The 11,843-nt window shown below is 31.1% G+C and overlaps 3 protein-coding genes across 6 annotated transcripts; all 3 read left to right on the top strand.

The window, feature by feature from the left end:
* The first annotated feature begins 2,770 nt into the window (after positions 1 to 2,770).
* Positions 2,771 to 4,302, top strand: LOC104756725 (uncharacterized). The gene is made up of 5 exons (XM_010479352.3): positions 2,771 to 2,971; positions 3,045 to 3,194; positions 3,293 to 3,430; positions 3,524 to 3,661; positions 3,750 to 4,302. The coding sequence occupies exons 1-5, from the start codon at positions 2,912 to 2,914 to the stop codon at positions 4,065 to 4,067; spliced, it is 804 nt and encodes a 267-aa protein (XP_010477654.2). The 5' UTR covers positions 2,771 to 2,911; the 3' UTR covers positions 4,068 to 4,302.
* Positions 4,303 to 7,983: 3,681 nt separating this feature from the next.
* On the top strand, positions 7,984 to 9,439 carry LOC104756724 (uncharacterized). 4 transcript variants are annotated; one of them, XM_087495323.1, is made up of 5 exons: positions 7,984 to 8,161; positions 8,363 to 8,439; positions 8,539 to 8,658; positions 8,740 to 8,883; positions 8,989 to 9,439. In XM_087495323.1, exons 1-5 carry the CDS (start codon positions 8,137 to 8,139, stop codon positions 9,349 to 9,351), a joined length of 729 nt encoding a protein of 242 aa, XP_087351449.1. In that variant the 5' UTR covers positions 7,984 to 8,136; the 3' UTR covers positions 9,352 to 9,439. The 4 variants fall into 4 exon arrangements, with proteins under 4 accessions (XP_087351449.1, XP_087351448.1, XP_087351447.1 ...); XM_087495322.1 differs by having other exon boundaries at positions 7,989 to 8,161; positions 8,371 to 8,439; XM_087495321.1 differs by having other exon boundaries at positions 7,989 to 8,161; positions 8,338 to 8,439.
* Positions 9,440 to 10,192: 753 nt separating this feature from the next.
* LOC104756721 (uncharacterized) lies at positions 10,193 to 11,701 on the top strand. The gene is made up of 5 exons (XM_010479349.3): positions 10,193 to 10,406; positions 10,508 to 10,684; positions 10,770 to 10,883; positions 10,986 to 11,129; positions 11,224 to 11,701. The coding sequence occupies exons 1-5, from the start codon at positions 10,347 to 10,349 to the stop codon at positions 11,617 to 11,619; spliced, it is 891 nt and encodes a 296-aa protein (XP_010477651.2). The 5' UTR covers positions 10,193 to 10,346; the 3' UTR covers positions 11,620 to 11,701.
* Positions 11,702 to 11,843: the final 142 nt, after the last annotated feature.

The following is an 11,843-nucleotide window of genomic DNA, read 5'->3' as shown; positions in this document are numbered from 1 at the left end:
ATTTCCAAATAAATATATAATGTTACCACCAAGATAAAAATTTAATTCTCTATATATCTTATTTGTAAAGTAAATATTGCTCAAAAAAATCTTTTTTTTTTTAATAAAACGTTGATTGATGAAATCTCTCTCTAAATGAGTACATAAGTCCTTGCTTATCAAGCATATGGAATCTATAAATACTACCTTCACAAACAAAACATAACAACACCCACGGTTAAAAGTTAAAACCTACAATTGCATATCCAAACACAACTCGAGAGAAATAGCTGCATCATTTGCTTTCTTGCGAGATATACGTATGTACAAGACAGCATGGAGAGTACAAGTGAAAGTTCTCCATAACTGGCGTCAGTATACAAAAAACACAGGGGAAAAACCCTAGAGTTGATATTAGCTAATGAAACTGTAAGAATACAAGTTAAACTACTTTCTAATATTCATTTTATTCTTGACATGAATTTTATTATTCTCTATTTTAATCATCTCAGGGGATGAAGATCCATGCATCAGTCAAAACGGACTTGGTTACATGTTACGTGAACCATCTTTCTATTGGTGAATGGAGATTCATAGAAACTTTTTCTCTAACACATGCCAATGAACAATTTTGTCCCACAAATCATCTTTACAAGATGAATTTTGTTAAGATGATTTTGGATCACTTCTTGTAAAGATGATTTGTGGGACAAAATTGTTCATTGGCATGTGTTAGAGAAAAAGTCTCTATGAATCTCCATTCACCAATAGAAAGATGGATCATGTAACGTGTAACCAAATCTTTTTTACTGATGCATGGATCTTCATCCCCTGAGATGATTAAAATAGAGAATAATAAAATTCATGTCAAGAATAAAATGAATATTAGAAAGTAGTTTAACTTGTATTTTTACAGTTTCATCTGCCAATATCAACTCTAGGGTTTCCCTTGTGTTGTTTCTATACTAACGCCAGTTATGGAGGCCTTTCACTTGTACTCTCCACGGTGTCTTGTACGGACGGATCTCTCGCAAGAAAGCAAATGATGCAGCCATTTTTCCTGAGTTGTGTTTGGATATGCAATTGTAGGTTTTAATCCTAGGTGTTGTTATATTTCGTTTGTGAAGGTAGTATTTATAGATTCCAATATGCTTTACGAAGGTAGCAAGAACTTTACGATGTACTTATTTAAGAAAGATTTCAGCAATCAACGTTTTATTAAAACATATATTTTTGAGCAATATTTACTTTACAAATAATATATATAGAGAATTAAATATTTGTTTTGGTGGTAACATTATGTATTTATTTGGAAATATGAATTTAATAGGCTGATAATTATGCATTCGATTTTAGGAATATGTCTTCGCTCCATTAAAATCTAGTGTTACTTAAATATACAATCTATTTCTTTTACCAAGATATCATTATGTTGTTATTTACTTATATGAAAGGTAAATTTTTGTCATGCGATGCAAATACTTTAATATACAATAAAAATGTCATAATAAACTTCCAACTTGTTGACAAAAAAAATGGAAAAAAACAAAAAAATCTCTATTTTAAACCTCCAATAGTAGTGTTTTTTCAGTTCAATATCTTCAACTGATTAAATTATTTTCGAAAACAAATTTTGTTAAATCACCAATTTATGCGTGAATTAGAGTTGACTAACTGTCAAACTCCTGTTAACATAGTTAACAATTATATACTTCTTGGTTTTATGTAGGGATGTTAAAAGTGGGTTAAAATACATTGGGTACCCAAGACCCATGTTTAATATAGGATTTCCGGACCCGTTTTTTAGTCAAAAAAAATCTGGATAAAAAATGGGCGGGTACCCAAAATAGAATAGTCTTACATGGGTTTACCCTATCGGGTTATGGGTACCCACGGGTTTTTTTTAAAACCTCTGCACTTAAAAGACTTCATATCATCTCTTTCACCTAAAAAAATTGAAATATGAGCAGATGAACCCTAATTCTCAATTCAATCTGAGAGAGATACAAGTTGTATTCAATTGGTTCTTCTTACCCAATTCAAGTTTTGAATTTGTGAATCTTAATTTTGGTTTCTTACTTTATATATTGATTCAGAGATAATTTTGTGACTCAGAGATAATTTTGTGAATATTAGCATCAAAGCTATCCAATATTACTGTATCCAACGACGAAGGCTTCAGATAATTGTTAATTGTGAGATTGGGTTCACGAAAGTAGCACTCAGTTTTCAATTTTGAAAATTTTTAATCTCCAATTACAGATTGATTTTGCTTCGCAATGGTTGATTACTAATTACAGGTTGATTTTTAATCTACAATTAATCATTGATTTTGTTTCGCAGTTTTTAATCTCCAATTTTTACATTTAGTATAGTTAATTGACTTAACAATTGATTTAACAAGTAAATTCTAAGAAGAAAGAAGAAAACAATTCGGGCACCCACGGGTAGTCATGGATTCATCGGGTTTTTTTTGGGTTTACTCACAACATCTAAAACCCGTTCGGATTTTTCAAAATCGGGTTTTTAGTGGGCGGGTTTATTTCGGATTCGGGTTAGGCTGGGTTTTTTTACCCACCACAACATCCCTGGTTTTATGACAAAATCAAATTTAGTAAATTAGAAAACAGAGGAGGATTTAGGTCTTCTCATGTTTCTTAATTTTTTTCAGCATTAAATCTAACTTTAGGTAGGTCTCGCTTGTACATCAAGAACTCACGGGAATGAAGCTGGTCCACTTTCTTTTGTTTCACGGTACGTAAAACATAACGTACCATTCTTTCTATTTCATATTGTATTTTGTCAAATAATTATGAATAAACCTTTAATCCCAAGTTCCTCAAGACATATATTATACAAACTATGTACTGTTTAATTTGTTGATCTTCTGACTAGGTAAGTATCTATTGTGGATCAAAATTTTGAGAGCGAAATGAGTATATATCCTAGATTTGGTGGCTTGATCAATCAGAACATTGAACAGCCTCCAAAGGTCAGTTTCATTTCATTCAATCAGAGAACTCATCAAGTCAATCTATATAAAGTACTATATCGGTTAATTATAGGGCGAGTCCGAGAGATCTGAGAATGTTGAGTCTAACTCGGAGTCAGAAATGGATACTAATAGTACCGAAGATGAGGAGATTAAGCAACTAAATCTTTGGAGTAACGCAGAGAAGAAACATCCATGGTACGATCCTCCTCCAAAGGTGAAGGTAATAGCAAATCAGGAAACAAAATCTGAATACTTAAATTTTAAGAATGAGAGTAAAAGATTAAAGGTCTCAAAAAATTTATATTTTTGCGTTTGAAGGTGACAATGAAAAGGGGTATTTGCCATATGAACATAGAACTGACATTGGGAGTGCCTCCTGATGGAGCTTACGAACTTTTCATTAATCCAACGAACATACCATTCTTTGTGATAGACAAGTTTAGGCGCCAACTTCTGGTTTCTTTCCTATCCTTGTGTAATTCTATTGTGATACAATAGAAATATAGCAATACTTGAGAGTGTGATCTTTTTTTTTTTTTTTTTGTGAAGGAAAACAAATCAAGAAAGGTTTTGAAGAAAGATGGACAGATAGTGAAGGTCGAGAAAGCTGTGGCGTGGGACTTCTTTTGGTGGTCGGGAGCTCTCCCCATAAGTTTAATTGTCGACGAAAACAAAAAAGATCGTAAAGTAAGAAGCTTTTATATACCCCTACATTACTGAATATATTTGTTTGTATTGGTGAAACTTATCGGTTTCTCTTTCTTATTGTCAACAGGCAAAATATAAGAAGGAGAAAATGATGTTCATGAAAGTGTTCGAAGGTAGCTGGAAAATAGAACCACTGTATGTAGATGCAGCACGTTTGTGTAAGCAAATGAAACCGAAAAATCAAGAAGAATACAAAAAATGTAGTGGCGGACAAGGAAAGATTGCATCGAAAGTTACAATGGACCAATATTTTCAGCCATATTTTCCTTTCAATATTCCGCCGCTTTCTTCGTACATTCGTGAGATCACCATCAAGACCACCAAAACTCTGCTCAAAATGCTTCAAGAGAGGGCTACCATACTGCGAGAGATGCCGTATTCTTAGGAAGAACTCAATGCTCTTTATATATTCTAGCACATTCCATTTTCTTTCATTTTCCATGCCATGCATTGTGACATGCGTTGCATGCGGGTCGAATAAAGATTACCTAATTTCTCACTAATTATGTGTCTTTTAATATTTCATATATATCATACTAGAAGTAGACTCGCGCGATGCACGAGATAACTTTATAATAATTTTAACATATTTTCGATTTAAGAAAATATTTAAAATTTAATATTTTGTGTTTCGATAAATTATTTTATTTTTGTTATTTGTCTTGTTTTTAAATAAGTATTTCAGTCACTTAAAATGAATGACTATTAATTTTTGTTAATATGAAAGGTTACTTTAAAATATTTAGTCTTTAAGCATTAAACTGAAATTTTTTGTTAATATGAAAGGTTACTTTAAAATATTTAGTCTATATCTCATAATATATAGAGCTCTTCATGTTTTGATGCACAATCAAGACATAAAAACATTTTTTACATTAGAAAAAAAACATTGATTACATATTAAAAAAATACGGCTGAACATAGACATCATGTGTTACTTTTTCGCTTTTAACATAATCTATAAAACATCAATATCTTCTAAAACCAGATACATCCAAGAAAGACGAGACAGTAACTTGAATTTCTCGAATAACCTCTTCTTGAGCCGAAACTCATACTCTTCATTTATTCTCTGTGTAATTAATTTCATTTTATAATTTGAAGAATTTAGCAATAAAATCTTTTAATCTAATGAATTATACAAATGACTTCAAATGCCTTTGTGTTCTAGAATTATACAAATATTCTTTGTGTTTCTTGATGAATTGCATTTGAAAAATAAAGTTCTCTGTTAGATATTTCTATATTTTTGTAACGTACTTTATATCTATTGAACATACTAAATGCAAACTGAATTTTAGTTTACAATTGAGTTAAAAAAATGTTATTAATATATATTGATATACTATTATATCAAATAAAAACTGCTTTTTGTGTTAATTTTCTGTTTAAAAATAATATATATATATATATATATGTTGTATTATACTCAAAATGACCAACGAAGAAAAAAAGTAAAAACATACCATCGTATTATCGAGTTACTTTTTTAGTTTTAACTGCATAACTAAGAGAACATAAAATAATTGTTCACCAAAAAATCTTTTTTTTCTATGTTTTTATTTCTAAATTAATGTGATGGATGGAAGAAGAGATAACTAAAATCTTCCTACTTCTCCAAGACATTATCTCTCTCTCTCTAGAATGCAATTGGGATTAGTTTAGGGTGATCTTTAGATCTTTCCACTTGCACACATGGTCAAATCTCATTGCCTTGCTCTGTTTGTGGGTAAGAACTATCATCACATCATCAACAATCGATCATGGCTACAAAAAATAATGAAACATATGAGAAGAGAAAATAAGTGCCTACATAGTATAACCCAAACAATAATGTTGTGAAAATAAATTAGATGTTAATTTTATTTTAAGAAAATAATTAAGACTAAATTGTGTAAAAAATGAAAACTGAATTTAGAAGAATCACATAGCTTTGGAAACCCATATCATGAGATATATCATTTAGACGTCCAAATCTTCTTTGATCCTAAACCCTAAACTATCGCAAAACCTTTCTCATCAGAAGTCATAACCTATAAAATAAAATAAAGGACCAAGGAAATGGTTATCAGAGAGAAACTTAATAAATACAGATAAACACAGTTGTAACGTTAAGGAACAAATTTAAAGTAATAGTATTCGAAACAGTTAATATTTGTTTAAACTCATTTTCATAGGTAATACATACAAACACACTTGTATAAAATATAGCATGGGTAATAAGTAGCATAAATATTGTGACTAAGATATAAAATCTATTAGGGTTTATGAATTATGATCTAAATTTTTTATGTTAAAAAATTATCAAATAGATCAAAAGAAAAACAAATTACAATATTGATATACAAAATAGGCATTTGAAACAACATTTACCAACATTTACAAGTGGGAATGTGTTATGTGCCTAAGACCTTCTTCATCTTAGGCACTTCTTCATCTAAATCTTTCTAATAAATAACCACATTTCACATGTTCACTTTTATATATGCTCCAAAATTTTGACTCAACTTATTTATTTCAAAATCTACAAATATCATATAAAGAAAAAAAGTTAAGTTTTTAGAATTTGATTAAAAGTTAAATATCCCAAATTTCAAAATTTAGAAAATTATATGAGAGGTAGAATTTGATGTTTGATGAAGACTTTGTCTAGCTATTTATAGATAAATTTGTAGTAGTATAAGAGATTTTTCAGTTTTTTTCTTGGTCAAACATCATGGGAGTTATGGTCACATTTCAAAGAATAAATATACAATAGGTTTTGTCTGTGTTTTTTTCTTCTTTGTTTTTGTAAAACACAAATTATATTGCAGTAGAAAGATTAAAATGTATTCATATGATGGAAGATTTGTTTTTAAAATTTTCAAACATCATGGGAGTTATATTTTAAAGAATTAATGTGCAATAAATTGTGTTAATGATTACTATTAAAGAAAAATAAAATATCATATTCTTTTATATCTTTTAATTATTTTTGAATAAATTGATTTGATCTTTTGGCACAAAAACTGTGAAACAAATATTATGAATTTTTTGTCAACAAATAATTATTATAATATTATAATATTTTAATAGCTTGAAATTAGTAAAGAATTTAATAACATTCACATGATATTTTTTCCGAAATTATAGTATTAATATTTAAATCTTTAATTATTGGAAATTTATTTTGTCCAAAATTATAATATTAATTTTTATTTCTTTCTTATTTGCAAAATCGTAATGTTATGGTAATTATATAAAATATTGATAAATGATACCTTTGCAAAATCATAATGTTATGGTAATTATATAAAATATCGATAAGTGATATCTATATATAGTTACTAAAAGGGCATTGCATATATTAGTGTCAATATATTTTTTAGTTCAGAAATATCATTTAAACTTAGTGAATATGAAAAATAATATATGTAGTTTTGAGAAAAATAAATTTTAAAAGTTTAATAATTGAGAAGTGAAGACAGATGTCGAAAATATACGCTGCCAAATGTCGTCGTGTTGTGCAAAGTTAAGAGAAAACTTTCTCGTATTATATAATAAGATATATTGTTATTTGTTACTCGACCCAATTGTATGCTACTTGGAAATCAGTGTAGTTCTGATAATCTATGTGCACATCTATATAAGCTTGTTATGGTTTTTTTTTTTTTTTAACCAGGAGGTTCTGGGCCGAGGTCCCTACTCCCCCGAGAGTCCGGAGAAGACCGGGTGAAAGTCCCTGACCAAATGGAATTGACTACCATTTTTGTATTTGATAAGAATTGATCCATGGCCTGGACCAATAGGGCAACTCATTCCTCAAGCTTGTTATGGTTGTCAATTTGTTTAGATAATAACCATGGTGTACGTTATTATCTAATCTTGATTCCTCCAACTCTACACAAAATTCATGATTGTGCTAAAATTAACATTTTGAGTCTAATCTTGATTCCGTAATTTTTGTACATATCATAATTATGGGATTTCAACAACAACAAAAATCACTGTTTTATGATTGAGAAACTTTATATATATTTTGGAACATTATGAAATTCTGTGGCCAAATCCATGTATATATTACGCCATTTTTCTGACACCAAATCACAATTCTATAACGTTGGTGCAAATTCGTAAGTCCTTAGAATTATGGTTAATATGTTTTCTTCTTATTCTAAACGAAAAATAATAGTGGTTTATGGGAATTAAATTTCATGCTCCCCAGGTAGGTCTCGCCTGTACGTCAATAACTCACGAGAATTGAGTTGCCCGCTGCATTGTTTAGCCGTAAGTTAAACTTAACGTACATCATTCTCCAAGATGCTGTCATCTTCTTCGTTTTTTGGGGAAAAACGCAGAAATTTCATCTAAAATTCCTCAAACCATATTATATACAACCTCAGGAACGTCGTTTTCTTTTTCATTTGTGGGCTAATATTTAAGAGAGAAATGGGTGTGTTTTCTGCATTTGGTGCATGGATCAATCAGAACTCTCAAGAGGTAATATCAATATAGGTACTACTATCAATGGCCCATCATAAATTTTAAATTATGATCATGTTTGCTTGTTCTAGGCCCCTAAGAGATCTGAGAATGTTGAATCTAAGTCAGAGATGGATAATAATAATAATAATAATAATAATAATAATAATAATAGTAATAATGGTTCTGCTAAGATGGAGAAATTTTATGACGAAAAAGAGTGGCAGAGGCAAAATAAACTTTGGACAGCTGCAGAGAAGAAGCATCCATGGTATGATGCACCTCCTAAGGTGAAGGTAATATAACAAAATGAGCTAAAAAATCTCTTTTAAGGGAATTGGTAGATTAAGAATTAAGATTGACAAAACTTTCTTATATATTAATGATGTTTGAAGGTGACAACAAAAAAAGGTCTTTGTCATATGCACATAGAATTGACAATGGGGTTGCATCCTGATGGAGTCTTTGAACTTTTCACTAATCCATATAGCGGACCAACCACCGAACCAATTTTGGTATTCTTTCTTATCACTGTAGGATATTATTGAATGTTGAAATATATACTTGAGAGTGTACGTACTCGTTTTGCTATGAAGAAAAGCAAATCAAGAAAGGTTTTGAAGGAGGATGGACCGAGGCAGATCGCAAAGGTGGAGAAAGCTGTGGCCTGGAACTTCAATGGGAGGTCTTTTGCCGTGCCCATAAGTCTAACTGTTGACGAAAACAGAAAAGATTTTACAGTAAGAAGCATCTCTTATCTCTATATATACCCCCTCAAAATAATCAATATATATCTTTTGTATTTGTGAAATTTAACTTTGGTTTCTCTTGCTTATTGTGGACAGGCAAAATATAAGAAAGAGAAAATGATGTTGATGAAAGTGTTCAAGGGTAGCTATAAAGTGGAGCCACTATACGTAGATTCAGAACGCTTATGCAAGCACATGGAGCCGAAGAGTAAAGAAGAGTACAATAAATGTAGCGGCGGACAAGGAAAAATTGCATCAAAAGTGATAATGGACCAATACTTTCAGCCATATCCTCCTTTTAATCTGCCGCCATTTTCTTGGTTCATACGTGATATCACCATTAAGAACACCAAAAATGTGCTAAAAACACTTCAACGTTGGGGTTTTAGTATTCGAAATCCAGGTGTAATCCTTTCAACTGACAAATATGGAAACACGGAAATTTCTCCTAAACGTTAATTGGGAGTTTCCTCTTTTTTTTTTCTTTTTTTTTTTTTTTGGAGTGCTCAGAATCAATCTCATTGAAATCGATTATTTACGATCAAAACATTGTCGAAAACATATTTCGTTTAAATAATTATTTACGATCAATGCCACTAACAACTTGACTATTCTGGAATATATTGATGAAAGTATTCTTAATTTCTTATACAAATGGGATAGATATTTACCTAAAATACAATTGGCAAACACTAATGTCTTTTTCCATATTATTATTTTGCAAGATATTTTTTTAATAAATATGATGCAAGATATTGATGTAAGAATTTTGAATTCTTGAGCAGTCAATAAGATGACGTCCACCATTTTTAAACTCCTATATATCTTAATATTAGAGCAACATCGGCCGGCCGGCCAGCAAATATATAATTCATAGAAAACGCATACTATTATAGTTTGATCATTGTTCTACGGGAATTAGGTTTTTAACCATCTTCCATAATCCAATCATGCATGGTCTACGCGGAAAAGCTAGGTTGTTCCGGACGTAGTGTTGTTATTCACTTTCGAAGGCGCACTGCGATCTATGCCGTAGACCGTTCAATGAATCATAAGAAAAGTTTGTATTTAGTTTGTTTGATGCTATATGAAAAAAATATATAAGGTTGTTATGTTAATTTTTTTATTAAAAACAAAAAATTGCGCATAAGATTGGTTTATTGTGTTACACTAAAAGGATCCACATAGAAGAAAAAAATGAGAGGAAGCTTAATTCTCCAATTAATCAACCTTTTTGATCTCCTCTTTCCTCAGGTAAGTCTCGTCTGTACGTTAATCACTCACGAGAATTGAACTGTCCATTTATTGGTTTAGCCGTACGTAAAACTTAACGTACATTCTTAATTCTCTCAGGATTTTAGCCAAGAAATATTCCTCAAAAACCAAATCATATATTTTCTCTTGTGATCAGCAAGTCCTAAAGTTTAGTTTGTAGACTAAACTCTCAAAAAGAAATGGGTATATTTGCTGGATTTGGTAGCAGGATCAACCAGAACAATGAAGAGCCTCGTAAGGTCAGTTTCATTTCCATCAATCAGAACTCCTGAGGAAGTCAACTCAAAATAAACCCATTGTAAAGATTATTCTGACAATATATATGTTTTTTCTGTTGTAGGCCGAGCCAAACAGATCTGAAAATGTTGAATCTAAGTCCGAGTCAGAAACGGATGATGACAATGACCAAGATAAGATGAAGAAATACTATGACGAAGATGAGGTGGAGAGACAAGCTCAACTTTGGATAGATGCAGAAAAGAAGCATATATGGCATGATGCCCCTCCAAAGGTGAAGGTAAATAATAACAAATCAACAAAACAAAAAATCTCTATACGTAGATTTTGTTGCCTTTTTTAAAGGAATTTTCTTATATTTGTAGGTGACAACAAAAAAAGGTCTTTGCCATATGAAGATAGAATTGACAGTGGGATTTCCTCCTGATAAAGTCTTCGGAATAATCACTGCCGGATCATTTTTTCTCAACCCACCTCTGGTTTTTTTTCTTTTCATTCATTGTATGTTTCAAATGTGGTATTAATTTTTAGCAATACTTGAGAGTGCATTCTCCTTTTTTTTTTTTTTTTTTTAAATGAAGACAAGCAACTCAAGAAAAGTTTTGAGGGAGGATGGACCGAGGCAAATCGCGAAGGTGGTGAAAACCGTGGACTGGGAATTCCTTGGGTCGTCTTTCGATATCCCTATAAGTCTAATCGTCGATGAAAACAGGAAAGATCTTATAGTAAGAAATTTTCCTATAATTCCCTCACAATTAATAATCTTTTGTTAATTGTTTTGTGTATTGGTAAAACTTTAACTCGGGTAATTGTGAACAGACAAAATATAAGAAAAAGAGAATGATGATGATGAAAGTGTTCAAAGGTAGCTATAAAGTGGAACCACTATACGTAGATTCAGAACGCTTATGCAAACAGATGGAGCCGAAGAGTCCGGAAGAATACAAAAGATGTAGCCGTGGACAAGGAAGGATTGCCTCGAAGGTGATATTGAACCAATACTTTCAGCCATATCCTCCTTTTAATCTGCCGCCGTTATCTAAGTACATTCGTGATGTTACCATCAAGAACACTGTAACTGCGCTTAAAACACTTCAAAGTTGGGGTATAAACTTTCGAAGTCCTGGTATAGTGACTTCAATGGACGAAAATGGAAACGTGATAAGATCATCACCAAAAAAAAAGGAAAAACAAACAAACGTTGAAAGCACTTAGACCAGTTAAATGAATGCTATGTTGTAAGTTGTAAAAACCCATTTATTATAGTCTTCTACTCGTTTCATTTTAACAAAGAAAACTCTAGTCGACTTAAGGATGTCAGTAACCTTATTACCTTAAGCCCAACTCAATGCTCTTACTTGCTCTTTATTCATACCATGCCATATAGTGACATGCATTGTATGCAGATCCACCTAACATTCAACTACACTGAACTTTTG

Source organism: Camelina sativa, chromosome 17 (genome assembly GCF_030686135.1).
Source record: "Camelina sativa cultivar CO46 ecotype springtype chromosome 17, ASM3068613v1".
Lineage (NCBI taxonomy): Eukaryota > Viridiplantae > Streptophyta > Magnoliopsida > Brassicales > Brassicaceae > Camelina > Camelina sativa.
Note: the sequence above shows the minus strand (reverse complement) of the source record. Positions and strands in the feature narration are given on the sequence as shown.